At 41.4% G+C, this 27,995-nt stretch overlaps 1 protein-coding gene across 2 annotated transcripts; it reads right to left on the reverse strand.

Annotated features, from left to right (window-relative positions):
- Window positions 1–2,377: 2,377 nt before the first annotated feature.
- Window positions 2,378–27,995, reverse strand: TAL1 (TAL bHLH transcription factor 1, erythroid differentiation factor). Of its 2 annotated transcripts, XM_070748953.1 has the most exons (4): window positions 27,826–27,995; window positions 18,777–19,349; window positions 16,524–16,615; window positions 2,378–5,046 (listed from the first exon to the last, which is right to left on the reverse strand). In XM_070748953.1, exons 2-4 carry the CDS (start codon window positions 19,346–19,348, stop codon window positions 4,628–4,630), a joined length of 1,083 nt encoding a protein of 360 aa, XP_070605054.1. In that variant the 5' UTR covers window position 19,349; window positions 27,826–27,995; the 3' UTR covers window positions 2,378–4,627. The 2 variants fall into 2 exon arrangements, with proteins under 2 accessions (XP_070605054.1, XP_070605055.1); XM_070748954.1 differs by lacking the exon at window positions 18,777–19,349 and having other exon boundaries at window positions 27,826–27,992.

Raw genomic sequence — 27,995 nt, forward strand, 5'->3', positions numbered from 1 at the left:
GAAACACTATCCTAGAAAGCCAAAATTAATTTTCCCATCCCTCCCAGCTGTCCATAGTGTATCCACACTTATTCTTATAGTTGACAAGTTAAAACACCATTCCCTACACAGACTATACCATCTAAAACAGAGGCAGGGACCTTTTGGTAGAGAGGTTGTTGCCCTTCTAATTTAATGTGTTTTGGAAGATGAGTTGATTGAAAACCACAACGTAATAATGTCACACTTGTGGTAAAGCCAGACATTTCATTTTTGAGGGGATACTGGAAATAGGGATTGGGGGAGTATTGTTTAAATGTGTTAAAATAGCTTATTCTTTCAAGAAGCACACAAATCAGTAGGAAATTATGAATCTATTTTTAGTAGATGGTTTCAATTTTCAAGGGCCTAATTTCTGAGGGTTTGGGTGGGGCCTGCCTCTGTGCAGCTGTGGGCCTTAAATTGTCCCATTTCTGACCTGAGTATCATGTTCTCCATTATAATCTTCTTCATTCTAATTTTTTTGTTTGGCCTACTAGCATTATAACCCATATATAGCTGAAGTTCCCTAGAAATATTCTACAAATTGGTGAAGCATTCGGTTGCTTAAAGAAATGTTTTTTAGATTAAGAGGAAAAGGGGGACATAAAGAAGAACAAATCTTTAACATTATACAAAAATTATATTTAACCTTGCTGTTCTGCTTGGGTCAATATGATCCAAAATGAAATTAGAGACCTGTAGATTATTTGTCATACGGATCTCACAATTGTGATTCATTGACTTTTCCTCATTTGAGGGGTTCTTATTCTGAGTGTGGGTTTTTTCCCCATTTTTTTGTTCCATTTGTTATATCTGAAACAGACAAATGTATAAGAAATGCGAACACAAGAACAAGGTTAAAAAAAAAATCCTGGAATTGTTCTCACAGCCATTCTAGAAAGCCCAATCCTGCTGTTTGTTTGGGATGATCAACTTATCATTCAATTTCCCTTGGCCAAAAGACCAGAAGAAGCTGTGTTTACTTTTTAATGTTGATTAGTATCTAAAATGAGTCCAAAAAGAGGGTAAACAATCTATTGCTGGCCAAAATTGTAGTAGGTATCAGGGATATGTTGGGTCTGGAACATCCAGGTGATTCCACTTCTGAGAGATGGAAAAATACAGTGATATCTTGTCTTACAAACTTAATTGGTTCCGGGATGACGTTTGTAAGGTGAAAAGTTTGTAAGACGAAACAATGTTTCCCATAGGAATCAATGGAAAAGCGATTAATGCGTGCAAGCCCAAAATTCACCCCTTTTGCCAGCCGAAGCGCCAGTTTTTGCGCTGCTGGGATTCCCCTGAGGCTCCCCTCCATGGGAAACCCAACCTCCCGACTTCTGCGTTTTTGCAATGCTGCAGGGGAATCCCAGCAGGGGAATCCCAGCACCGCAAAAATGAGCACTTCGCTGTCAATGGAAGTCCGGAGGTGGGGTTTCCCAGCGAAGGGAGCATCAGTGAAATTGCAGCATCGCAAAAACACCGAAGTCCTCAAAACCCCACCTCTGGACCTCTGTGTTTTTGCGATGCTGTGATTTCACTGAGGCTCCCCTTGCTGGGAAACCCCACCTCCGGACTTCCGTTGCCAGCAAAGCGCCCGTTTTGCACTGCTGCGATTCCCCTGCTGGGACTCCCCTGCAGCATCACAAAAACACAGAAGTCTGGAGGTGAGGTTTCCCATGGAGGGGAGCCTCAGGGGAATCCCAGCAGCGCAAAAACGGGTGCTTCGCTGGCAACGAAAGTACGGAGGTGGGGCATCCCAGTGGCGGCGGTGGGTTTGTAAGGTGAAAATAGTTTGTAAGAAGAGGCAAAAAAATCTTAAACCCCAGGTTTGTATCTCGAAAAGTTTGTATGACGAGGCGTTTGTAAGACGAGGTATCACTGTATATAAAAAATAAAGCACAAATGAGGTTGAAAACATTCAAGACTCACCCTATAGCTAGGCTATAAAAGACCGTGAACATAACATGTTAGCAAAGTAGTCCTTGAAAGGGCTGGGACATATAGGGCATGGTGTTCATGAGAGCAATGAAAAAAAGAAAAAAAACACAAGATGGCAACTATGACAGTACAATCAAAGCTCCATCCCTTTCTACTTTTTGTCACACAGAAAAGACCAGGAATTTGACCATACTGCAGTAGATACCATCTTCTTTAACCCATAACACACCCCCAGTGAGTACCAATGGTTAAACATGCCCTTCTCAGTAAGTGTAAATAAATTTGGTCTATAACCTAAAAATTACAATTCAAATTGCTTTAATTTGACTTTCAAGTTCTGTTTCCAGTTTACAGATCCCTCCCTATTATTGTTGTTGTTTCTAGATTTTTGAAGGGAGAGGCTTTAATAATAAGCAATGGTTAATAAGCCATTTATTCCTCAGCAATAACTTTTACATTATTCACAATACCTTTGAATGTTTTTGGAACAACATGCAGCTCGTGAAGCGATGTGTCTTTCACTCCCACCCATACAAACAACAACAGACAGTATTTCTTTTTTTTTTTCAAAATTGTTTGCTCAATAGAAAAATACTTTAACAAACACACAATTACACATATCAGAGAATTCATGAACAATCTGTGATGGAGGGGGAAACCTTGTATACATCTGTCTGAATGGCCAAGCAACTATACATTTTTATTAACAAGGCAAACACTACAACTGAGAAGGAAAAAAACCAGGTCTTTCTTAAATTTTCTACACTGCATCCTTCATAGGCAATAACTGATGAACATATTAAGTTCTGAATCGTGCCTTGAACCACTAAAATTGCTGTTGTTCTTTATAACACAAAGTCAAATCTAGAAATGTCAACCCAATGTAATTTCCCAGCATAAGTACTTCAATCATATTGGCATTTGAAGACACTTTGTTTAACAAATTCACATTCCACTTGTTTATGTGTGCTTATATATTTAAGATCTGAAAAATATAGTGTTTCCATAAAACTATCCAAAAATGAATACCCATGATTTCACAAACTCCACAGAAACAAAGGTTGACTGTGACCAACAAATATTATACCAAAAACAATCTCAAACTAATTTCACAGTCTTCAACAGTCGTCCTTTGATAATGTAGAATGCCATTGTTTTTAATGGTAAAAAGGGGAAATAAGATGGAAGGTATTTCAGACTGATTAGCTGCACCAGCGTGAGGGAATGGCTGGATTGAGAGAGAGAGGGAGAGAGAAAGAGAGAGAGAGAGAGAGAGAGTACATGGCACAGAAAACAGTCATTTAGGCATCTGCAGAGAAGCAAGGAAGGAAAATGACAAAACTGTGTGACACGCTCATCACACAAATGTGGCAACACACTAGTATCAGACATTGGGACAATAGAACATAATGACACATTTGCAAAATGCAACATCATATTCATATTGTTATTTTGGCATCATCATGGTTTGCTGCATATACCACTGTTCACAGAATTACAACACCCAACAGAATGCAAATTCATTCTGGAACCAAGCAATTTTTGGAAAGAAAAGTACCATTGGAGCATTGTCCTCTAGGAGCTTCTTCTGCAAAAACTCCTAGATATGGAGCATAGTACAGTTTGGAGCAATCAGCATGTACCAAATTTATGAAACAGCCATTTAACACACAACTTTCAATGGATTTTCCGTGGAAATTTCCCATTTATTTCCATGGATCTTGTGAAGAAGAAGCTCCAGTTGGATTGTGCCTTATCACCTTAATATATGTAAATCTAAGCAAGTCAAAGTGCATTATTGAAACATTGTTTGTACCAGCCTTACATATAAATATACACAAACAACATTTCTCATTACACTTTTGTCCGGAAAAAATAAAACCAGGGAAACTGAAGGTAACACCTTCAAGGACCCTGTTGCTCAGCCATGCTTGAAGGAAATATCCCTGTGATGACGTATCAAAAGTAGAGAAATGAATTTTAAATGGTGTACCTTTATTGTTCAGCAAATACTGAACAATAGACCTTAGAATTTCTTTTAAATCCACATCAGAAATACAAGACCTAAAACAATTCAAACCTGTGTGAAATTAATGGAGGTGGTTTTTAAAAAAAGAAACAAAAAGCCAGAATGTAAATTATGTATTGCTCACAAATAGTATTTTACCAAAGCTCTGGTGTGAAGGTAAATAAGTTGCGTACATTTCCTCAAAGATACCTGGAAAAGAACACCATACAAATTGAAAAACAAAAATAAATGTCAACAGCCACACACAGAACTGAAGAAGCTTGGGTCCAAACAGCTGAGAGACAAGGCAAAACAAGAGCATAGGTAATCAGCATAGGTAAGGATGACATCTCAGTTCAATCCTTTTGTAAACCTCGAACAAACACAAAAGGAGCTGCCTGCGTATTTCAGCCCTTCTGTGTTAAACTTTTCAAAAACGCAACTAGCAAGGTCTATGTTTCACTGGTGACATAAGCAGGAAATTGTTCTGTAGACCTGGATACTCATTCTTTATTTTCCGTCAACTCGTTCAAGTTGAAAAGAAACTGGGAAGTACCCCTTATTCGATCTGTCTTAGATAAAGAAGAAGGAAGAAGAATGGGAGGACATGCATACAATCCAGATATCAGGTATTCTGGGATGCTCCGTGCTGCCTCATCATCGCTGGGCACTGTTCTCGATGGGAAGAAGGGAATGATGGAGGCCTCTCGTATGCTTAGGATCTAACGTTTCATGCTCCTCCGTGAAACTGTCTGGGCTTCCTGCTCCATCTAAGGAGCTTTCACAGCTTGAATTTGGGGACAACATGTCCTGAAGAAGGTCTTCTTGCACTATGCCAGCCTCTTTGTTTACTTTACCCCGCTGGTTCCCTTCTTCTTCTTGGTCATTGAGCAGTTTGGCCAAGAAATTGATGTATTTCATAGCCAGGCGTAATATTTCATTCTTGCTGAGCTTTTTGTCAGGTGGGTGAGTCGGGATGAGCTTCCGAAGCTCAGCAAAAGCTCCATTGACGTTCTGCTGCCTCCATCTCTCGCGGCTGTTTGTGAATATTCGACGGACCACTTTTGTGTGAGGGCCTAAAGAAGACCAGAAACTCAAGGTTAGTTACATAAAAACAGCCTGAATGCCAGCTAGCTTAGCACACGTGCATCTATTAGTAACAAAATTGGGGATAAAGTTAAATAAATTTTGTTCCATAAGTTGGAATCAGATCATCTAGAAAACAAATATGAAAAAAAAGCGGCTTTGTTGTTACAGTATTTTTAATTTCAATGTTAAAGCCTAAGGGAAACAAAATAACAAGACATTTGAATGTTAGCAAGGTTGCCAGCCATGAAAAAGACACTTTTGTTACTTTTTATCATTACTTATCTAATGTTTTAGTTGTACAAATTACCACTCTATAATTGTCTGACAAAATAAAATTTAAAAATAAAAATAAAATAAATACAGGCTAAGAGTGATTCTTTGAACCATTGGAACATCAATTGAACAGAGTTTAAATATGTTTTCGGAAAATATATTGATTTCATGTTGCCTGCTTCGCCCCCTGCTGTTCTGAACCTGGAAGACATGGCACGCCCCAGCAGCTGACAACAATCAGCTGGCGGGTGGGTGTTGCAGAGCATATGCGTAACAGACAGACTAGCTTTTGGGCTGAGTGACATCGGAGGGGAGGGGAGATGTGGGATGGGGCGCGTCAAACACTTAAAAAGGTGGCAGGAGTACTGGCTGGTTGCTGCAGACAACAGTTCGGTCAGATTGTTAGTTCATGCTAGAAGGCGTTTGAGTAAAGATTTTGGTTACCATGCAAGGGTTCAAAGTTTGCCTTTCTTACGGCTCTTCTAAAACCTGACACTCTATTTTGTCAGAAGTATTTTTTCTAGTAAATACTTTTCACATAAATATAGCATTTTTAAATTTTTTAATAACCCAAGCCTAGACTCTCTTACAGTATGTATAACTGCCCATATAAGAAAACAGTTTTTTGCAGATATGATAAAATCAAATACAATTTAGGCTTGCTTTCTCATATGATTGATTGCCATTTCAAATATATCCCTCTACATTATCATTGGGTTATTTTTAATTTTGAAAAAGAAATGACATTTCTGGAAAAGAAACCAAATTCATATTGAAAGTATAAAACTTTTATTACTCTTTTTCTTCCCAATGTAGCTCTTTCTATATTAATTAGTAAAATTTATTTATGATAATTAAATGTAGATATACAAAATATAAAGAAATGTATCAGAAAGGTAATAGAAATGGATTAAGATCTGTTAAACTGGAACAAAACATGTGAGAAATACTGCTTTTACTCCTTATTCTTTTACTTTTTTTTTCTTACTTTTTTTTCCTTCTTTTTTATTTCTGGAAAACAATAAAGATACTTTATTAAAAAAAGAGAAAGTATAATTATCTGAGATGCTATTCTGTGTTTTATTCTATGTTCTATAATATTCTCTTCGTTAACCTGGTATTTAAACTGAAATCTGTTATCATCATCCTAGTCTTGAGCTGACATGGATATAATCTATAGGTTTTTAATGAACTGAGAAAATCAATTTTACTCCATTTGCTGGTGAGTTTCTTATGTGATTATTCTATCTACTCTACAAGACTTTTTCTCTAATCCGTCTGGATTTATAAGGATTTCATGGTTAACTTTTTCACAGTATTTATTCTAAAACAGCAACATCACACATCATCCCTTCTAAGATATGAGGTCTAAGCGGAAGAGATTCTTGCATTATAAAATAAATGGAGTTTATTTTATAAACTCCATTTATTTCACCACTGCCAAGGACAGCCATTTCAGGTTTAGATTTCTCATTATTCTACATCCTTTCCTATAACTATATACTGTATCTTCTTCCCTTTTTAATGTTCCAGTATCCTGTGTATTCTGTATTGCTTGGCAGGGACAGAAGAATCTGTGCCGCAAACCTTCATTTGAGCATTGATGGCTCCTGAATGCACAAGCTTATTTTGAGGAGGGATCCTGGAGAGTCAGAAGAAAGCTCCTACTTAAAGATGCTGAACATATAAGTTGGAAAACTGACAGCCCAGGGTTCAAGACCTGAGCTTCCATTATTTTCCCCAGCTCCCGAAAACCTAGCATGCAAACGTGAGTAAATAAATAGGTACAATTTCAGTGAGAAGTAGAAACATCACATGCACTGCAGCGTATAGCCATGCTGGCCACATGACCACAGAAGCATCTGTGGTCAATGCTGGCTCCTTCAGCTACAAAAGAGAGAGCAGCACCGCCCCCTAGAGGTAGACATGACTGGACAGTAAAGATAAAAGTAAACCTTTACTTTTGTCTTTCCTCTTCTCTTCCTCTTTCTTTTTCTCTCTCTCCCCTCTCTCCCTCCCTTCACTATCTCTCTCTATTCTCTCTCTCCATTTTCTCTCTCTTTCTCTCTCTCTTCCTCCCTCCCTCTACTATCTCTCTTTCCATTCTCTCTCTCTCTCACACACACACACACACACACATCTCTATCTCAAAATCCACTCCCTATGACCATTGCATTGTTTTCATTCTGATTCAAATTTCAGATTGCTCTCACTTATGACCCCTTGTGCTGGCTACACAGTGGAGGATGAAAATATTTTCACAAAAACTATCCACATCAGAGAGAGAAAATGTAGCTCCTGCAATGCACCAAATGCCAAGTTTCCTGCTTTGCCACCAAAAGATCCATTTACGTTTTTTTACATGCTGGTTTTTGAAAATTAGTGTCGATAAACTATAAAATAAAAAAAGTATTATTCTAGCAAGCAATGACTAATGACTAATTCTCCATCATCAAGAGTTTTAAAGGACAAGTCACCCCTATTTTTTCTCAAAAATCAATAATTTCAGGTATCTTCTAAAAGGTAAAATAATAAAAGTTGGAAACAGCCATTTAGACTAGGAAGCACATTATCAAGCAATCCGATTTAATTCACCCCCAAGAGATGCCTGTCCAGTCTTTACTAAACCTAACCCATCAAAGCAAAGTTCAACACTTTTACTAATGACTGGTCCCATTGTTAAATAGCTCTAACATTCCATTAAAATCTAATTCAATGATTCTTATTTGTGATAAAATTACTATCACATCACCTCACTTCTGAAATTACAGAGGACAGATCTTATCTGACCTGAGATTTGCTGCAATGGTGGGTTCTAAATAATTTTGTCACTGATTCCTGCATGTGCTTGCACACACAACACTTCTGCGCTTGTACAGAAGTTTCTGTGCATGCATAGAAATATCCCGAGTGTCCCAGGTGAGTAGGCGGAGCCTCCCACCATTGGTGCTACCGGCACTAAGAACCGGTCTGAACCAGGAGCAACCGACCGCTGATTTGCTGCCAATGAACCTGAGGCATTTATTTTTAGTGAGCTTATTTAGAATAATATAAATATTAGTCTCCTATTCCTGTTGGCAATGCTGTATAAAAGGCAAACCTATAGGAAATGGTGGTTATTAAATGAAAGAAGGAGTCCATGAAGTGTTGTTTCTATCATATCCAACCCAGCTATGTTAACCCTGCTGTTCTGTTCGAAAAAAGTTCCTAATGTTATGTTCCCGGGTCACCCTGACCCGGACCGAAAACTCTTCATTTGCAGTGCTTATGTTTGGTCTTTTTGAAAGCTTTTTTCACCTGGAAACATGTTTGAACATTTCTGCACACAATGGAATGAAAATTGAACTGAAAAAATTAATCCTTATTGGTTTATTTTGCACATAAATGTGCCTCCCCCCCCGTTTTTGTGAAAGTTTTTTCAATTTATGGATAGTTTTGCTTGCAAAATCCATTCTATTTTACTAAAGTTGGTGTGGGATTGGTAGCTTGAACATTTCTGCACACAATGATATGAAAATTGAACTGAGAAAATTAATCCTTATTGGTTTATTTTGCTCATAAATGGGCCCCCATGCTTATACTCAAATAGGCTTATACTCGAGTAGGCTTATACTCGAGTATAAAATGATATGGTCTTATATTCAAAAATAAACCAATAAGAATCATTTTTTTTCAGTTCATTTCTATTTTTCTTATGTTTAGGATTGTTCAATTTAGTATATCAAAACTTTTGAGTTTATTGATAATTTTGCCTGCAAAATGCATTCTATTTTACTATTCTATTTTGGTGTGGGATTGGTAGCTTGAACCTTTCTGAACATAATGATATGAAAATTAAACTGAAAAAATGATCCTTATTGGTTTATTTTGCTCATAAATGGGCCCCCATGCTTATACTCAAATAGGCTTATACTCGAGTAGGCTTATACTCGAGTATAAAACAATAAACCAATAAGAGTCATTTTTTTCAGTTCATTTATATTTTTCTTATGTTCAGGATTGTTCAATTTAGTATATCAAACCTTTTGGGGGAAAATTCCTTAGGGATTTGTAGCCTTAAAAAATATAAATTGACACGAAATTCAAAAAGGATGGGGGGAGGGGCTTTTTGATCAAAATAAAAATATAAGTCTCAATTTTTCCAGTTCAATTTTCATATCATTATGTTCATAAATGTTCAAACTAGTTTTCCAGTGGAAAAAGTTTTCAAAAAGACCAAATTCAAGTACCTAAAAAAAATCATTTTGATCCGGGTCTATATGACCCGAACAGAGTAAATGTGACTTTTTTTTTGCCAAGAAAAAAAATTTTCCCCCACCCCCCACAAATATTTTTTTGATGATCAGCATTGTTAAATTGAGTAAATGAATGCGTAAGATTTTAAAGAATATTTCGGATTTGGAGCATAAAAAAATAAAAAGTGAAAATTGTTGCAAGCAGCCAGGGGGGGGGGGGAGGCCTTATTTCTGATGTTAAAAAAACAGTAAGAATCATTTTTTTCAGTTCCTTTATATTTTTATTATATTCAGAAATGTTCAAGGTACCATTCCCACACCAACTCCAGTAAAATAGACTGCATTTTGCAAGCAAAACTATCCATAAATTGAAAAAACTTTCACAAAAACGGGGGGGGAGGCACATTTATGGGCAAAATAAACCAATAAGGATTAATTTTTTCAGTTCAATTTTCATTCCATTGTGTGAAGAAATGTTCAGACTACTTTCCAAGTGAAAAAAGCTTTCAAAAAGACCAAACATAAGCACTGCAAATGAAGAGTTTTCGGTCCGGGTCAGGGTGACCCGGGAACATAACATTAGGGAGGTTTTTTTTTTCAGCAAGAAAGAAACCTCCCACCCCCCAAAAAAAATTCTCATAGAGAGAACCCCTGAAATGATGAAAAGTCATGAAATTTCAAGTTTCAGATATGCAGGGAAATTTTTTTACAGGGTCTCAAACCTTGATTTCGGGTCTCACAGACCCGAACAGAACAGCAGGGTTAAATGGATAATCCATGCAAAATCCAATTTAGATAAGCATTGAGATTACAGTTATTAAGTGAACTTCTAAAAAGTATCATGAAATATTTATGTGCTGTGCTTATTAACAAATGTTGCGGCCCTGGTATAGAGCTATTTAAAAGTTGAACTATTAAAGTATCAGTAGTTAATAAATAAGTATTAAGGATACATGAAGGGGTATGAAGGAAATATTCCCTACAGTAATCCCTCGCTACTTCACGGTTCATCTTTCACGGATTCGCTATTTCGCGGGTTTTCAAAGGGGGCTTAAATCCATTAAATCCATTAAAAATTCTTCTACAGTACTCCTGTACTCTATTAAAGAAACTGGTAGGATATCACATGTAGTTCCAGCTGAGGAACATTATAGAATGATTGTTTAATGCAAAGGGTGGGTTTTAAAAGTCCAAATACTTGTTAAATACATAAAAAAATATCTTTCCTCTATGGAAATTTGTTTTTCACGGGTGGTCTTGGAACGCATCCCCAGCGAAAAACGAGGGATCACTATATATATTAAAAGAAAAAAATCACCAACATATGCCAAAATCAGATGATCAAAATCTGAAACCCCATCTTGATGATACAAAAAATAATAATAATTGAATTTGTGGTTTTCCAAGTTTAACTCTGCAGCTTAAACATCGGTTATTATATATGGAAAAATGGTAAAATCATGACCAAATAAGTTAGGCACTTGTACTCTTTTAAAATCTATTAAAATTCCTGCCCGTCTTCTTAGTTTTATGCTGTGGGAAAGGTGCTGATCATTATTTGGCATTGAGCCAATTAATTATCCTTAGGGAAATTTTTGCAAGGAATTAGGACAGCTGAATTCACAATATCAGAAGAGCACTAGGTTCAGCACGGCTGCTCTGGGATAACGAAGTTGGCTTCGTCGTAATAATTGAATCTCTTCTTAGCAGCTCTTGAACAAATGAGCAATACATGACAGTCAGGGATTGTTTAGTAACAGTTGCTAGTGCTACGACCATAGTTATTGCTCTACGTTCATAAAGCCTCATCCTGATGTTGGCATTGCTTATTCCTCAGATCACCTGTAGACAGATTCATGGATGCCAAGAGTATCGGTGGTTATTGAAACGGATGTCCATGTGCCGCCTCTATGTTGGTTGAGGCAGGCAGGATTCACTTGGATACCATTTATTGGGGGTCAAGGGAAAGGGAGGGTCTTGCCTTCTCTTTCTGCTCAAGATCCCCATGGACAATTGGTGGACCACTGTGTGATGCAGAATGCTGGACTCGATGGGCTTTGGCCCGATTCAGCATGGCTCTTCTTATGTTCTTATGTACAATGTCTGACCCATCAAGCCTCCAAAATTGTCCACTCTTCCTTTTACACTTTATCTTCATCCTTTGAAATCATTGTCTTACTGAAACCACAAATACAAGTCGTTCTTGACTTTAACGATCACAACTGAGTCACAAAATTTATTTTATTATTATTTATTAGATTTGTATTTTATTTTGCTAAGCGAAGTACTTGTTTAAGTGCATTTGTCCCATTTTATTACCTTCCTTGTCACAGTCGTTAAGTGGATCACTGTGGTTGTTAAATTGGTCAAATTGTGGTTCAGTGAATCTGGCTTCCCCCATTGACTTGGCTGGTCAGAAGGTCGCAAAAAGAGGGTCATGTGACCCCAAGGCACTGCAACTGTCTTGGGGTCATGTGACCAGTAGTGGGTTCCTAACAATACGATTGACGCCATTGTACCAGTAGCGAAAATTGAGCTGTATGTGCAGCTCCATGTCTCTGGCATGGATGCGTGTGCGTCTGAGTGAGATTTTGCTTTTGTGCATGCGCAGGAAGCAAAATCTTGTGAGGAGATGCACATGTGAGATTTCGGTGGTTTTTTGCTTCTGCACATGCGTGGAAGTAAAAAACTCGCCAAAATCTCACATATGTGTGTGTCCCCTCATGAGATTTTGCTTCCTGTACATGCGCAGAAGCAAAATCTCGATCGGATGCGGGCGCGCACATGCCGGAGCTGCAGAGTAGCACACACAGTGCACCGGGAGCGGCAACCCCCTCCTGCATGTGACCCCCTTCATAAATACGAAACAATTTCCGAGTGTCTGAATTTTGATCCTAGGACCATGGGGAGGGGATGCTAAAATAGTTGTAAGTGTGAAAACCCATCGTAAATCACTTCTTTTCAGTGCCGTTGTAACTTTGAATGGTCACTAAAGGAACTGTGGTAAATCAAGATCTACCTTTACTGAGAAGGTGTCTGTCCAGAATATATTCCAGATTATTAGCGTAGATCTTAATTGCACAGAGTTTGCTTATACAGTGGTACCTCTACCTACAAATGCCTCTACTTATGAACTTTTCTAGATAAGATTTTTATTAATATTGCTTCTTCATTGCTTATTTGACCCCTATGACAATCATTAAGTGTTGTATCACATGATTCTTGACAAATGTATATTTTATTTTATGTACGTTGAGAGCATATGCACCAAGACAAATTCCTTGTGTGTCCAATCACACTTGGCCAATAAAAATTCTATTCTATTCTATTCTATTCTATAAGAACCTGGTGTTCAAGATTTTTTTTTGCCTCTTCTCAAGAACCATTTTCCACTTACAAACCCAAGCCTCTGAAACTGTAACCGGAAAAGGCAGGGAGAAGCCTCCGTGGGGCCTCTTTAGGAATCTCCTGGGAGGAAACAGGGCTGGAAAAGGTGGGGAGAAGCCTCCATGGGGCCTCTCTAGGAATCTCCTTGAAGGAAACAGGGCCAGAAAAGGTGGGGAGAAGCCTCAGTGGGGCCTCCCTAGGAATCTGCTGTGAGGAAACAGGGCCGGAAAAGGCAGGGAGAAGCCTCCGTGGGGCCTCTCTAGGAATCTCCTGGGAGGAAACAGGGCCGGAAAAGGTGGGGAGAAGCCTCCGTGGGGCCTCTCTAGGAATCTCCTGGGAGGAAACAGGGTCAGAAAAGGTGGGGAGAAGCCTCCGTGGGGCCTCAGCGGGCTGCAGGCTGGATGCATCACACTCAGGCCACGCCCACCCCCAGTTCGGCGGAGGGGGAAATCATCATAATACATCCCATCATGGCAAAGTGACACTGAGAATTTGACACCCGTGTCTTAGATCACTGACAGTGAACCTTTTTCGGTTTGGGTAACGGTGAGCATGTGCACGATAGCGTGCAGGTGGGTGCCCACATCCATAATGCAATGCCCTGCACATGCGCATAACCCCCCACTTCACTTAGCAGAGTATTATCATAGCAGAATTGTGCAACAATGTATATTGGGTACATAAATACACTGACTCCAATATAAGCTTATGTGTTTTATTTCTTCTTTTTCATGGAATTTGTTTTAAGTTTTCACAAATAAACAACTTGACAGCAGAACTATATTTCTCTTCTGAAGTAATAACATATATACACAGTCCTTGTACTTCATTTAGATCCTATCCTAATCTTAAATATTCCATCTATGAATATTATATATATATATATATATATTCCCTCATAAACTTTAACATTAAGAGAATCCATCTGCTCTCTATGATGCAGATTCACCAAGTCAGCATACAAATGAAAAGAATTCTCTCTTCCAATTGCCAAAACCGACTATATACCAGTATGCAAATTAGCTCTCATGTAGCATTCTATCCCCTTTTTCCATGCTATATGCTAACACTACTGAAGCCTGGGGATGGCGAAATATGGTCCAACGAGCCAATTGGAAGTTCAGAAATGAAAGGAAGCGGAGCTGCCCTATTACTTACTTTCAGATAGTTGCAACCAGGCCTCTCACATCTCGGCCCATTTCTTCTGCAACCAGGAAGGCTTTCCTGAAGGCCTGTGTAGCCGATAACAGGGCTCGGGATCGATCCAGAGCTCTGTTATCAGCTACGCAGGCCTTCAGAAAAGCCTTCCAGGTGCAGAATAAATGAGCTGAGGTGTGAGAGAGGCCGGGCTGCAACTGTCCAAAGCCAAAGAATTTCTTGAAGCTGAGGGTGAGCATACAAATGAACTTCCAGTTGGGCCGTTTTCACCGTGGGGAGAGCGAAAATGTCCCAAAAGAAGGCTGAAAATCAGGTGGCCTGCATGCACATGTGATCTGGAGCTGACATAGGACAATGTCTCACGCGCCCTCAGATATGGCTCCGTGTGCTACCTGTGGCAAACGTGCCATATGTTTGCCATCATCATCTTAGATAGAGTAGAGTAGAGTAGAGTAGAGTAGAGTAGAATAGAATAATCCAATTAGATTCAATTGGGACTAATTTAGACCATTAAATGTCCACATCCATGCATGGAAAATGTGCACCTTGGTCTGATTTGATTCAAATGCATTCAGTTTATGAATGTCCATGGACAGGAAGATCAAAAGAGTAAAGCTGGCAGCCACAACCATGTGACTGAAGCCCTGCCCCTTTGGCATGTATATCATAAAAAGGGGCTTCATTTGCAGCTGCCTTCTATACTTTTTTGAGCCCTTCCAGGCACCCCTGGTTTGGTTTGAAGTGATTCACAGGATCCACTGATCTGATCCTGTGAATCAGTCCAAACTGATTCAGAGTGTCAAGCATTCATATAAACCTAATATATAAACTAAGATGAATACAAATGCCTAGTGTTGTACATATAGCACATTTGCTGGATCGATGCTTTCTTCAAAATGAAAGACAAATTAGACAAAAGCCACAATGCTATTGATATACAATCTAAAATGGCTTCAAACTAAACCTTCACTTGCATTGACCCCCACTTCATTTTTTGCTCTGCTTTTAAATGCCTTGAAGCCATTCTACATGGCATTTATCAAACCATTATCCCCTCTTTTTTTTTTACTTTCAAAAGCCTAAAATGGCATCTAGGTGTTTACATTTCAGTAAGTTCCAGAATTAATAAGCCAACTGTAGTAGAGGCTAAATACACACATGGCTTGGGAGTTGCAAAAAGAGTTAAAAACACACATGCTACACCTCTCCAATTTCTACCTTTAATTATTACAGAAAAAAACCTAGTTGTACACACAGAGAATTGTGTAAGTCTAGGGCAGTGTAAAAAACAGGGGAAACTTGGTAGCATCTTTCCAGGTTAACAAGGTATAAGCGACAACTCATTTTATCAAATGTGCAAAGTAGCAAAACTTGTGCAAAATGATTTTAAATTGGGATGAGATGAGAAAGGAAGGAGTGGGAGGATTCCCTCTTTATCATTTAGCCATCACAAGGGAACTGTATCTTTAATGCTTTTTAATTGAATACGATCATTTCCTCGGCTGAGAAATGAGGCTGTCCCATTTCCCTTTTATTTCCTTCCCATCTGCAATTCCAAACCATTAACTTAATCTACCTTTTGATTCTCAGGGCTTTCTCTGTTCTGGAATTTGCAAAATGCCAGCACAAAACCTGGTGCTTTATTGCAATCCATTCCCCTATCACAGCAGGCAAATGAGGTATGGATATATCACGACAGGAAAGGAGGGAATTCATCCCAATTAAGCAACACATTTGAAGAAAATAAGGAAATATTTGAATTGCAACCTGTAGCTTCCAAGCACTGCCCTTCCTTCAACATTAACAGATTACAATTAAAAAAATAAAATAAAATGATGGTTTTACTTCATAGTTTTACTGATTAGAGTCACAGCTCTGAATGAGCCAGAAAGCCTATATCTGTCTCTGTCTGTCTGTCTATCATCTGTCTATCATCTGTCTATCGTCTATTTATCTATCTATCTATCTATCTATCTATCTATCTATCTATCTATCTATCTATCTACCTACCTACCTACCTACCTATCATTTATCATCTATCTATCCAATCTACCTATTTATGTATATCTACCTTTTATTTACCTATACATCCATCTATCCACCCAAAATTTAAAACAGCCCAGGGAACCAAATAACTGTTCATTAACCATGGAATAAATTGCTAGAAATTCAAAGCAAAGCACACAAAACTGCAACATTTTGTTGGAAGTCCAAGCTGCAAGCTATGCATTGCACTAGGTAAGAATTCCCTGCCTCTTCTTGAGACCCCAGGCCCGCCTACCCACCACCATCACCCAGCAACATAAGAAACGAAACAAAATGGCAATTGCTAGTCTTTAGGTGCATACTATCCAAAAAGAAGCACATTGGGGGTGAAGGGGGAAAGTGTTGTTGTTGGGGTGTCAGCTCACCATCAGAGAGCTCCACTTCATAGGGGGATGGTCTTCTTTTCACTCTGTTGTTGTTATACATTGAAAAGTTTTCAGGTTCACCAAAAAATCCACTACAAAGGAAAAAGAAGGGAGGGGGGGTTTAGTTCTGCAGACATCTGCTGAAATCCATCATTCAACTGCAATCTCAATGTCCAATCTCAAAAAAACCAAACCCCAAAACAGTCCTTTTGAATTTGATGATGAATTTGGTCCATCGGTAAGAATTAAGAGTCTCAACATCATTTTCTCCTGATGAGAATGGTACATAATAGGCACACTTTGCATAATAGATATGCTGCCTGTTGTTGCCTTTTGTGCACCCTGTGTGAGCAATGTTCCTCACGCTTTTAGCATGAAACAATTTTGTAAAGAGAAATTTAAATAAACGCTTTTTCAGATCCAGATGCCTAACACGACCGACTTCAAGCATTTCTAACGCAAGAATTAAAATACATTTTGAAGCACATTTTGAAGAATTGTCTGCTTCATCAGACAATTACCAGAATTACAGTGTTTAGCTTCCAGAAACCTTGTTCATACCTTTCCTAACCATTTACACTAGCTTGGTCCTCTTTCCTCCCCTGCTGTGTTCATTCCTAGCATGTGTAATACATGTATGTTAATGTGTACTGCATTTCTGCAGTTGGGAAAGAATGATTGCCTAAATAATAATGACAACATAAACATCCACAAATGCTAAACATAATTTTTAGAATTATTTTCTCACCCCCGCCCCTTGGTTCTGACATTTTCCCCAAATTTATGCTTTTACCCTATTACAAATAATTTAATTTAATTTATTAGATTTATAAATATTGCATCTCTTACAAGTAACTGTTTCTTGTGTAACTGTTTCTTTTGACAAGAGGGTGGGATGGGGTGGGGCCCACATTTTTATTTATTAAAGATCTTTGCTGTCAGCCTGCCATTTTTTGATAAACGATCTGTACCAACCTTGCATGGACGGTGCCTCCAAGAGCTATGGATTACAATGTCCATCATCGTCCAACCAATAGTGATTGATTGGAGAAGTAGTCCCACGCATCTAGAAGGCATCAGATTATATGGGCTGATGCATATTATAGATTATAACAGGGCGCTTAATGCTGGTTTTTAACCTATGCCTTACCTGGTTTCTAAGCCTATGCCTCAACCTAGTTTTAAGCCTATGCCTTACTTTCATCAGAAAACGTTGTGACTTTAATACAGAAAGCTTCTATGGGATTGTTTTGTTTTGTTGGTTTTTCTTTTCTGGCCATGGGCTCAGGGAGGAAAATCGCATTGACTTCATTGCATGGCAGCACAGCTGACTGCTAACTGTAGTTCAGCAGTTAAAATCCCACTACCGGCTTAAGGTTGTGATTGAGCCTCCCATCTTTCCGAGGTGGGTAAAATGAGGACCCGGATTGTTAGGGGCAATATGCTGACTCTCTGTAAACCGCTTAGAGAGGGCTGTAAAAGCACTAGGAAGCGGCATGTAAGTCCAAATGCTACCCGTGGAAACCCACTCACATTCCTAAAACCCCAAATACTCTACCTAGAGGACTCTGTTCCTTGAGTATGTTTAAGGAACGCAGCCCAAGAGAAAGAGAGACCACTAGTGGGTTCCCCTTTGTGTGTGTGTGTGTGTGCAAAGAGAAAGCACAAAAGCAGAGAAGGCACGATTGTTGATTTAGTACGATTGTTGAATGAATGTAATGGAAGTTTTTGAAGCAGATTTTTAAGGATTGTTTATATATACTGTATATTAATTTGATTGATTTTACTATTGTTTCTTTGGATATGTTGTGAGCCGCCCGAGTCCTCAGAGAGGGGCGGCATACAAATCCAATTAAATAAACAAATAAACAAACAAAGAAGGAAGGAAGGAAGGAAGGAAGGAAGGAAGGAAGGAAGCGAAAGAGAGACACTGAGGGCTTCCCACTCAACCTTCCCACCTGGAGAAGGAAAATCTCTCGCGTGTTCGTTTGTGACTGTGTGTATGTGTGGGTGTGTGCAAAAAGCACAAAAGCACAGAAGGCAGCGAAACCGACTGCTGGGTGTTAGAGAAGAAGGGGGGGGGGACCGGAGGAAAGACGGCTGCGGGACAAAACTCAGGCGGGCAGCGGGGAAGAGCTCTTGGAAGCGAACGGAGAACCGTTTCCTCCCTCCCTCCGGTTACTTTTGCCCCCAACCCACCCCAACCCTAGAGCCCCCCCCCTTCTTCGATTCGAAGCCCCGCAAAAAACGGACCTGCTGGCGGTGCTGAGCGGAGCCCCGAGCCCATACAGCATGGCTCTGGCCGGCGGCGGGAGCGCGGGGGCTGCCGTAGGACTGAGGTGCACCATGCGGACGTCGCTGCTGCTGCCGCCGCTATCGAAGCCACCACCGGCCGGGGGCGTACCCGCTCCGGTGCCCGCGGTGGCGGCGAGGGCGGTGGCCGGTTCGAGTCGCGGAGCTCTGCTGCTGCTGCTGTGGCTGGCGCCTGGCTCTCTCTGGCTCTGCAGGGCCCCGGGCGGCGCGTCCCTGGCTTTTATAGGGCGGCCGTTGCGCACCAGCTCGATCACTGGCACCGGCGCAGCGGGGGGGTCCGGGCCGGGGGAGGGGGGCGGCCGGCCCGTTTCCTTGGCAACCCCATCGAGCGAAGCCGGGTCCCCCGGGAGGGCCATGCCGCCGCGCCGCCGATCGCCCCCGCCTCCGTTGCTGCTGCTGCTGCTGCCGGAACCCAGCCCCAAGTCCGGCTCGCCGACGCCTTCCGCTCCGGCTCCGGTTCCGTGCGAGGACGCATCCCGCGGCGGGTTACTGGGGGGCCTCTCCATCAGCATCCTGGGTGGGAAGAGGAGAGAGGTGAAGGAGGGGCACGGCAGGATGAGGCGGGTGTGGGGGGAGAGGTGGGAAAAAAGAAGAGAGAGAGAAAAAAATTTGGGAAAGGGGAGAAAGGAGGGGGAAAAGCCGGAGATAAAAATATTGGGAAAGGAGAGAAACGCCGGAGAAAGAGAGAAATTGGGAGAGGAAAGAAGGGAGGAAAAAAGCCGGAGGGAACGAAATTAGGAAAGGAGAGAAAAGGCGGAGAGAGCAGGAAGAAAGCGCAAAAAGAGAAGATGAGCACGGAAAAGGAGAGGCGGGAGGGAGGGAAGGAAGAGCGGAGGAAGGGGAGCGGCGGGCAACCTAGGAGTGCCAGAGAAGGGAAAGAAAGGGGCAGAGAAGAAGAGTAGAAAGGGGTCATCCGAGGGAAAGCTAAACCCCCGAAGGAAAAACCCTGCGTCGCCAAAGAGCTCAAGCGGACGACAGAGCAAGGCCCTCTAGATCCCTTTGGACGCCTGGCAAGCTGCGCTTGGCTCGGCGGATTTTGCGCATCCCACGAAACGCCGAGCTCCCAGTCCCGGGGATACCCACGTGGCCCGAAGGAGGGCGCAAGGAGACCTTCCTCCGGAGGCTCTGACACAAACACACAAACACACACACACACACACACACACACACACACACACACACAATCACACACAATCACAAGAGGAAGAAGCCGCCTCAATTGCGCAGCTCCTCCTTTCCCTTTCCAATTCCTCGGCTCTTTCCTTTGTGGCCCCAGCCCGGTGGTGCCTTGGCCGGCAGACTCCCCAAGCGTGGGAGAGGTTGGGGGCCGAGGCCCGAAAATCCAAACGCTTCGTTTTGGGGGTTAACCTTCAAGATGGCCACCTGAACAATTCAGGTTAGAACGGAAAATTGTGGAAACCGGGCAGCTTTTTAAAAATTATTCGAATGATAGAATCCAGAGCACGATACCATGGTCTTTCGAGACTGAAGGAGACCAGTGCAATGCGTGCATTTCTAATAATAATAATAATAATAATAATAATAATAATAATAATAATAATAATAATAATAATAATAATAATTTATTCGGAGAACCAAAACGATATCGGCGTCGCTTTTTTATTAACGGCGGGCGAGGGAGCGTGTGAATCAGAAACCGAATCAAAGGCAGAAGGAGAAACGATGGCAAACCAAACAAGTGTATGGTAGTTTACAGAACGGTCTACAAGGGGGACAGCGGTCAGACTGAAATCGAATTGGTTCTCTCCAAGGGGGGAAAAAACCGAGGCGAGAAACAGCCGCGAAAGCTTCAGCTTGGGCGCTGGGAATCGGAGCCTCTGTGGCCCACCGTGGGAATTTCTCCCACGGAAAACCGCGCGGTTCCGCTTCCCAATGCGCGCCGCGTGGGAAATAGCGGCGAGGTCCCGCGCATCTCCGTCCGCTACCTGAAAAGCGACGCGTCTTGGCCGAAAGCGTTTCCAGAGAAGGGCGCGCTTGATTTCAGGTTCTCAATACACTGCGGGCCGCCACTTTAAGTCCCTGAATTTCGACAATGGACACACACGCACAGTGTCCTCACACAGAGAGAAATCACTTGTGTTCCAACGTCCCTCTGTTTGTGGTCAGATCACGTATTGAGTCGGATAGATAGATAGATAGATAGATAGAGAGAGAGAGAGAGAGAGAGAGAGAGAGAGAGAGAGAGAGAGAGAGAGAGAGAGAGAGAGAGAGAGAGAGAGAGAGACAGACAGACAGACAGACAGACAGACAGACAGACAGACAGACAGACAGACAGACAGACAGACAGACACTGCTCAAAAAATTAAAGGGAACACAATATAACTCCAAGTAAATGAAACTTCTATGAAATCAAACTGTCCACTTAGGAAGCAACACGGACTGACAATCAATTTCACATGCTGTTGTGCTATGAAAAATCAAATTTTTTATATAAAACATTATATGAAAAATTTATATAAATTACATTTAACCGAGGGGTCCGAGAGGTGGAGGTTACTCCCCGGAAAGGTTATTATTACCCTCGTCATATGGATCGAAGGAAGAAAATAAGGCGAAAACGGATGTTCGGCTTCCGGCTAGGCAGAGAAAGATAAAGAAAGGCTTCAAAGGAGGCGAGACAAACGGGAAATGCTGAGGCCTGGGATTCTTCAAGATCGGCTCGAGTCGTTTTTGGAGGTAAGGAGGAAAAAAGGATTTCATAGTGGAAACGTGCTTTCGAGAAACGCCAAACCTCACACCAAATATCTAATCCTCTAATCCTAAAAAATACTTTTCCCGATTTCGTCCTAATAGCTACAATCCCAAACACGTTTCCTGGTCAAGGAACCAATCCAGTAGGCCTTAATTGCCTGTAAACATTCCCTAAAAATGCATTTAGGATTAAAAAGCTTTAATCTTCCGCTTTGCTGTTTCAATTTGAGAGAGAGCTACAGATCAAGGCAATTATTATTACTGCGATTACCGTTATTCTTATTGCAGAGGGGAAACAAGGCCATTGGAAGCAATTTTATATTCCGACTGACTTAGCGGTATGACTTAAAGAAACTAAAATTTGAAATTGCTTAAATGCAATCAAATTCTTTTCACGCGGTTTTCTCTACGGAGCTCCGGGTTTAATTTCACGCCTCAGATATAAAACCAAGCGGCGGCACGCTCTCTTTTGTTGGGGGGTGGAAATGGACGCAAAATTTCTGATGAATTGAAGGTAAAGCAAAGACCGAGTCGGCCTATATCAGCACACAAAGTCTCCCTTCATTTTCAATTCAGCAAAATATGTATGTATCTATGTATGTATGTATGTAACATATATATATGTATGTATGTAACATATTAGGTATATTTATATAATATATAATGTTATATAGAAGAATAGAATAGAATAGAATAGAATAAAATAAAATAGAATAGAATAGAATTCTTTATTGACCAAGTGTGATTGGACACACAAGGAATTTATCTTGGTGCATATGCTCTCAGCGTACATAAAAGAAAAAGATACATTTGTCAAGAATTATGTGGTACAACACTTAATGATTGTCATAAGTGTCAAATAATCAATGAAGAAACTGATGTTATATGTAATACAGTATATATTATATATGTAACATATTTTTGCTGATAATGAAAAGGAAGGGAGACTAGTATAGATCTATTTCAAGTTATTTTGTTCTCATCAGCTAGCCATGCCCTTACTGGGATTTAAACATGGGGAGTCTGCCTGTAAAGTAGTAGCTTTAACCTCTAGACCACAGGTTCTCATCCTCTCAGCTTGTTCCAGATACAGTATATATATGCCCCAAAGTTAAGCAAATGTCCCCTTTGTACAATCATGTGAAACACTGAAGGAGGGAGGTTGCTTTGCCTTCTGTGAATCTACCACTATGACTGATAAACCATCATATTTAGGTGTCATGTCTGTGTTATGTTTCTGGAACACTGTAAGCCAAAGCCAAACAAAATATGTTATGGCTTTACTGGTTATATGGCCCGAGCTACTTATACAGGATCGTGCTGTAACTCATCTATGAAGCTGCAGCCTTCAAACTTAAATGGTAGGTCAGCAGCACGCTAGCGAGGGCCTGACTTTAACACTAGCCCTTCTGTGTTTACTTGAATGAATCAGAGATATCTGGAATTTGCAGACCGTAATGGCTGAATGTCCGTAAAAATTGAAGTCCAAACCAAGGACACGCCTTTTGACTTAGGCTCGAATTCTTTGATGGGAAAATACCATCAATTCTGGGGGGGAAATCATTTAGGGCTTCCCTATCTTGAGCTGTACAATCTGGGGGTGTCGGTAGATGAGAGAGCACAGATAATAACAAAATCTCGAACACCTTGCTGCCACCCAAGGACCGACCGGAGTCTTGCAAAGGAGATCCAGAAGCCCCCAATTCAACAACTACAGTTCGACGTTTAGGAGCGTGCTGTGTTTTTTTTAAAAGCACCCGAGCTCCAAAGTGACCTCGACCCAGTGGATTTGGAGAGCCACCGACCGCAACGCTCTCCTCTCTGGGAAACGTGTTTTTCTCTCGGCACAGAGCTTTAACTTGCAAATCTGCCCGGGCTCTTGGCGTTGAAGGTATATTTCTGAAGATCTTTAAAATCCCAAAGCGATCGCGCTGATTTCTCTGGCCTCAGAAAGGCTAGAGATTTATTATTATTATTATTATTGTTGTTGTTGTTGTTGTTATTGTTATTATTATTATTATTATTATTATTATTATTATTATTATTATTATTATTATTATTATTATTATTATTATTCTGCTGGCAGCGAGTAAGTCAGAAATTCTTCCCCCAGAAGATCATCAATCTTTGGATGGCCTGCTCTGCCTCCACCGTTTTTAAATTTAAAAAAATAGAATCTCCCACTTAAGAAAAGAAAACCTCACTAACAGCTGTCAGGGCTGAGAAAAGCAACAACCTCGGCAGCCGACTCAGCCGCCACCGCCGCCTTCTCGTTTACCAACCTAAGGCGCAAAACAAAGGCTCCGCCAAGGCTTTCTGGGCAACGGCGAAACTCTTGCAGCCGAATGGCTCTGCGGGCGGGCGGCAGAAATGGAGGCGACGCGGGGACTGTGGGGGCAGAAACAACCAGCCCTGCCAACCTACCCCTGCATCCCACCCCAAAAAAGAGACCACAGGGAGGAGGAGGATCGCAGTAACCGGACGAAAAGAAATCCCGTTCTGTTTTCAGGCAGCCTAGAGAACTTTCAGCCTGGAAATTTCAGCCGCCAACATTTCTTTGTTGCTTAGGATGCAAATATCCGCTTTCTTAGAACTCACGCACGCTTCCTCGGAGACTGGGGTCGTGAAATTCTTTCAACCAGGGTAGGAGAGGAATGGCTTAGTGTTGGGTTGCGATGTTGGCTTAGCTTGTAGCGACCACCTCTCCCTTTGTAGCCACAATAATGTGAGCCGTGGCTTGCTTAGTCGAAGAAGGACTCGAGTCCCGAGAGCGTCCCGCAGTCTGAACCTCTCGCCAAAGGGGATCCTCTGCTCAGCTCGGAAATATGTGTGTCTTCCTTGTACGACTCCTTAAAAAAAAAAAAGGTCCTATCTTGTGTACATTGGGAAAAGTTTTGATTTTGAGAAAGCCGAAACCACCGCTAGATCGCCTGTTCGGGGAATTGGATGAAGAGGCAGCCTGCCTGCTTGTAGAAGTGGGAAGGAGCAAGTCAGAAATCTTCGTTCCTGCTTGGGGGGGGGGGGGGGGGGGGCGAAGCTGTGCCCGAGGATACTCCTTCTCCAAGCCTATGCTTCGGGGGCGGGGGAGATTGTACTGCAACTCCCAGAGTCCCCAGCGGGAGAGATATCTAGGCCAGCACACCAAGAGTTTTTTAAAAAATTAAGGCATTTGAAATGGTTATAATAATAAAACGATTCGAGCTTAATAAACATGTCCAGGGGACGCCAGTGACTTTACAATATGGACATCAATGCAATAATGTCTTTTTCAACTTTTCTATCTCTACTTTATACTTCTATTATGTTAAACATACTACAATACAATACTATACTATTTATTTGTATGACAAATAAATAAATAAATAAATAAATTTAAAAGACAGCCCAACAGCTACTAGTGCAATAACCTGAGGCAGCCTCCCTTTCACCTGGAGAGAAGGCTCAACAAGATGAGCCCCATAGTTTTAAAAAAAATGACTGGAAAACGTGAAGGCACCATGAATATAATGTGCGTTTCCCTTTAAGAATGGAAAACCAGATCCAGAATTCAAATTCAAAGTTTTATTGTTACAGTACAACATGTGTACAATGAGGTTGGCTGAGCCTCCCTTTATGCACACACACCCCAATACAATACAACTCACAGTGAAAGACAAAAAATCCTTGACCCCAGAGATAAAATCCAGCAGGTTCTGACAGTTCTGGAGAAGCGGTAGCAGAAAGTTTGAGTAGTTTGGAGAAGCGGCAAACACCATCTCTCTGGCTGGCCCAGAATGGAGATTTTGCAGTATCCTTTCCCTGCCACGCCCACCAAGCCACGCCCACAGAACCAGTAGTAAAAACATTTGGAATTCACCACTGCCCTGACCCAGTGTGAATCCTACTAACAGACAATCCTACTACATACAATCCTATCCTAACAAACACACAACACTGCTACAGAAGTCTGACAAGCCCAGGATAAAAACTGCCTTTCACTGCCTGTGCTTCTATATCTCCTTCCCCATGGCAGGAGACAAAGAAGTGCTGACCATGGTGCGATTCCTCCCTGAAATTCAAATAGTCCCACTGAAATGATGGAATCCAAGTGAGCTGTGACTGACAAGTCCCATTCATTACAACCTGTCTAATAGAAATAGGAAGAAGCCTGGATCTCAATTCTGAGACCTCTCTCCATTCCCAGAATAGTTTGAGGACTGGCTGTGATGTATCTTGCTGATTTATGCAATTTTCAGACTCTTCTTTCAATTTATAAAGAGATTACAGATACAGATTACAGAGTGAGTGCTTTTATTACACACCAATGTGTGTTAGAATAGAATTCTTTAGTGGCCAAGTGTGATTGGACGCACAAGGAATTTGTCTTTGGCCCATATGCTCTGTGTATATAAAAGAAAATATACAGTACTATTAATATTGTGCTATTGTGGGATATTGTAGAATATTGTCCAATTGTGAAATTAATATATGCCACTCTCTATTAATAGTCACATTATTTACATTTTCTTCAAAGGCTATGTATAGTTACCATAATTAAGGATCAGAAGATTTTGGTGAACTAGCATAATAGTTATAGGAAATTACATTTTGTCTATCCATCCGTCTGCCATACATCAATCTAGTTATGAATTTTTTTCTATTTGCCAGATAAATGATAAAGGCTACAAGGTTCATTTACTATAGGCTGATTTTTAATTATCCCCATAATGTTCAGTTGAAATCAGAAGCAAAGCAGCAGGAATGACCTACCCAACATTTTTTTTAAAAAAAACCTGTCTTATATTTGAAATTCTAATAAACAAAGAGGAGAGGCTCATGGGGCAAAAAATATTATTTAATTATATCAAGGAACGTTATTAAACAAATACTTTTGAAATCATGTTTCCTGATTACTATTACAGTAACAGTACTGATACTAATATTGTTATTACTATCTTTGTCCTAATTGATGTCATTTTGGTGTACTAATGGAAGCCTCCATTTCATTTAGTCCTTTAACATGAGACTTCTGCAAGCACATTCTCTTTTAGATCATATTTTATAGTGCTCCCGCCCCCTTTTAAAAAATTTGACAAGACACCCATGCCCTTCACCAAGCTATTATTTCCATTTCTCCTTTTCTTGTCTTCTTTTCCATTTGAAATAATTCAAGGAAACCCGCCAAGGCCTACAAAGGGAGCCTCCGGTGTTGTTGGTTTTTTTGAGGCCTGCTAGGTTTCCACAGACAAATCGAGCGGCCTTCTCTCATCCGAATGTCGCCACCCTTCTTTACCGGCGCTTCCCTCCTCTCTTCCCTGCTAAAATCTTGGAACTTCCACACTGCAAACCTGGAGTTCATTGCCATTCCTGCACACCGAATTATTGGCGGGCGGGGGGGGGGGGGCGGCGGCTGGGAAGGAGATGGGGCTGAAGGGGAGAGGAGAGCGAGGGATTCGCCACTTTCCCGACACCCTAAGCGTCCCCAAAGCCACCGAGTTTTAGGGGGCGACCCGCCTTGCCGCTGCTCCTGGAGCCCCCACCCACCCCTCAATACTTGTCTTGTGAGAAATCCTGAGGGGGGGAACGTGTGGTTGCTCTCAAGCCCGCGCGTGGGCCTAGCAGGACGCTGAAGGCACTTCGGGGTGCTGACCTCGCCCCCATTTCCCCGCGTGAAGGTTTCCTACAAGCTCCCCAGCTCTCGCCTCCCAGCTGCTTGTGAGCAAACCAAGAATAGACGAATTCTCACTCTCTCTCTCTCTCTCTCACTCACTCACACACACACACCCTGCCCTTCTTTGCTACAGAACAATCTGGGTGTAAAAATAAGAGAGAGAGAGAGAGAGAAAGAATTTGGGTGATTTGAGGAGAGAGGAATTGTTCCTTCTGCCTTTCCTGTGTGGTTGGCTCGGCTGCCCTTTTGGAAATAAAATGGTTAAGAATACTTCCTCCGCGGCTATACGTGAAGTTGGCACGGTGTGTGTGTGTGTATTCTCTCTCTGTGTGTGTATTCTCTCTCTGTGTGTATGTGTCTGTCTGTGCGTGTCTGTGTCTCTTGTGTGTCTGTCTTTCTGCCTTTGTGTGTGTCTCTCTCTGTGTTACTTTCTGTGTGTGTCTGTCTGTCTCTGCCTGCCTGTCTGTCTGTCTTTGTGTGTGTGCCTCTGTGTGTTTCTCTCTCTGTATGTGTCTTATCTGTCTCTCTGCGTCCAGTGCCTGTGTCTCTCTCTGTGTGTGGGTTTTCTTTCTTGAACAACAACCCAAACCAAAGAGAGAGAGAGAAAAAAACGACCCCTTTACTCACCACTTGTTTTTCGTAGATGAAAATGACTGGAGCCATTTTGCGGCCTATTCTTGGAGGCTGGTATGCTTCTCCTCCCCCCCCCCCCCTATGGTATATTTTAAAAAAAAGAGGAGGAGGAGGAGTGCTGGGCGGCTTCGCAGCGCCGGGAACTCATTCCCACATCACGTCCA

This window comes from Erythrolamprus reginae, chromosome 3 (genome assembly GCF_031021105.1).
Source record: "Erythrolamprus reginae isolate rEryReg1 chromosome 3, rEryReg1.hap1, whole genome shotgun sequence".
Lineage (NCBI taxonomy): Eukaryota > Metazoa > Chordata > Lepidosauria > Squamata > Dipsadidae > Erythrolamprus > Erythrolamprus reginae.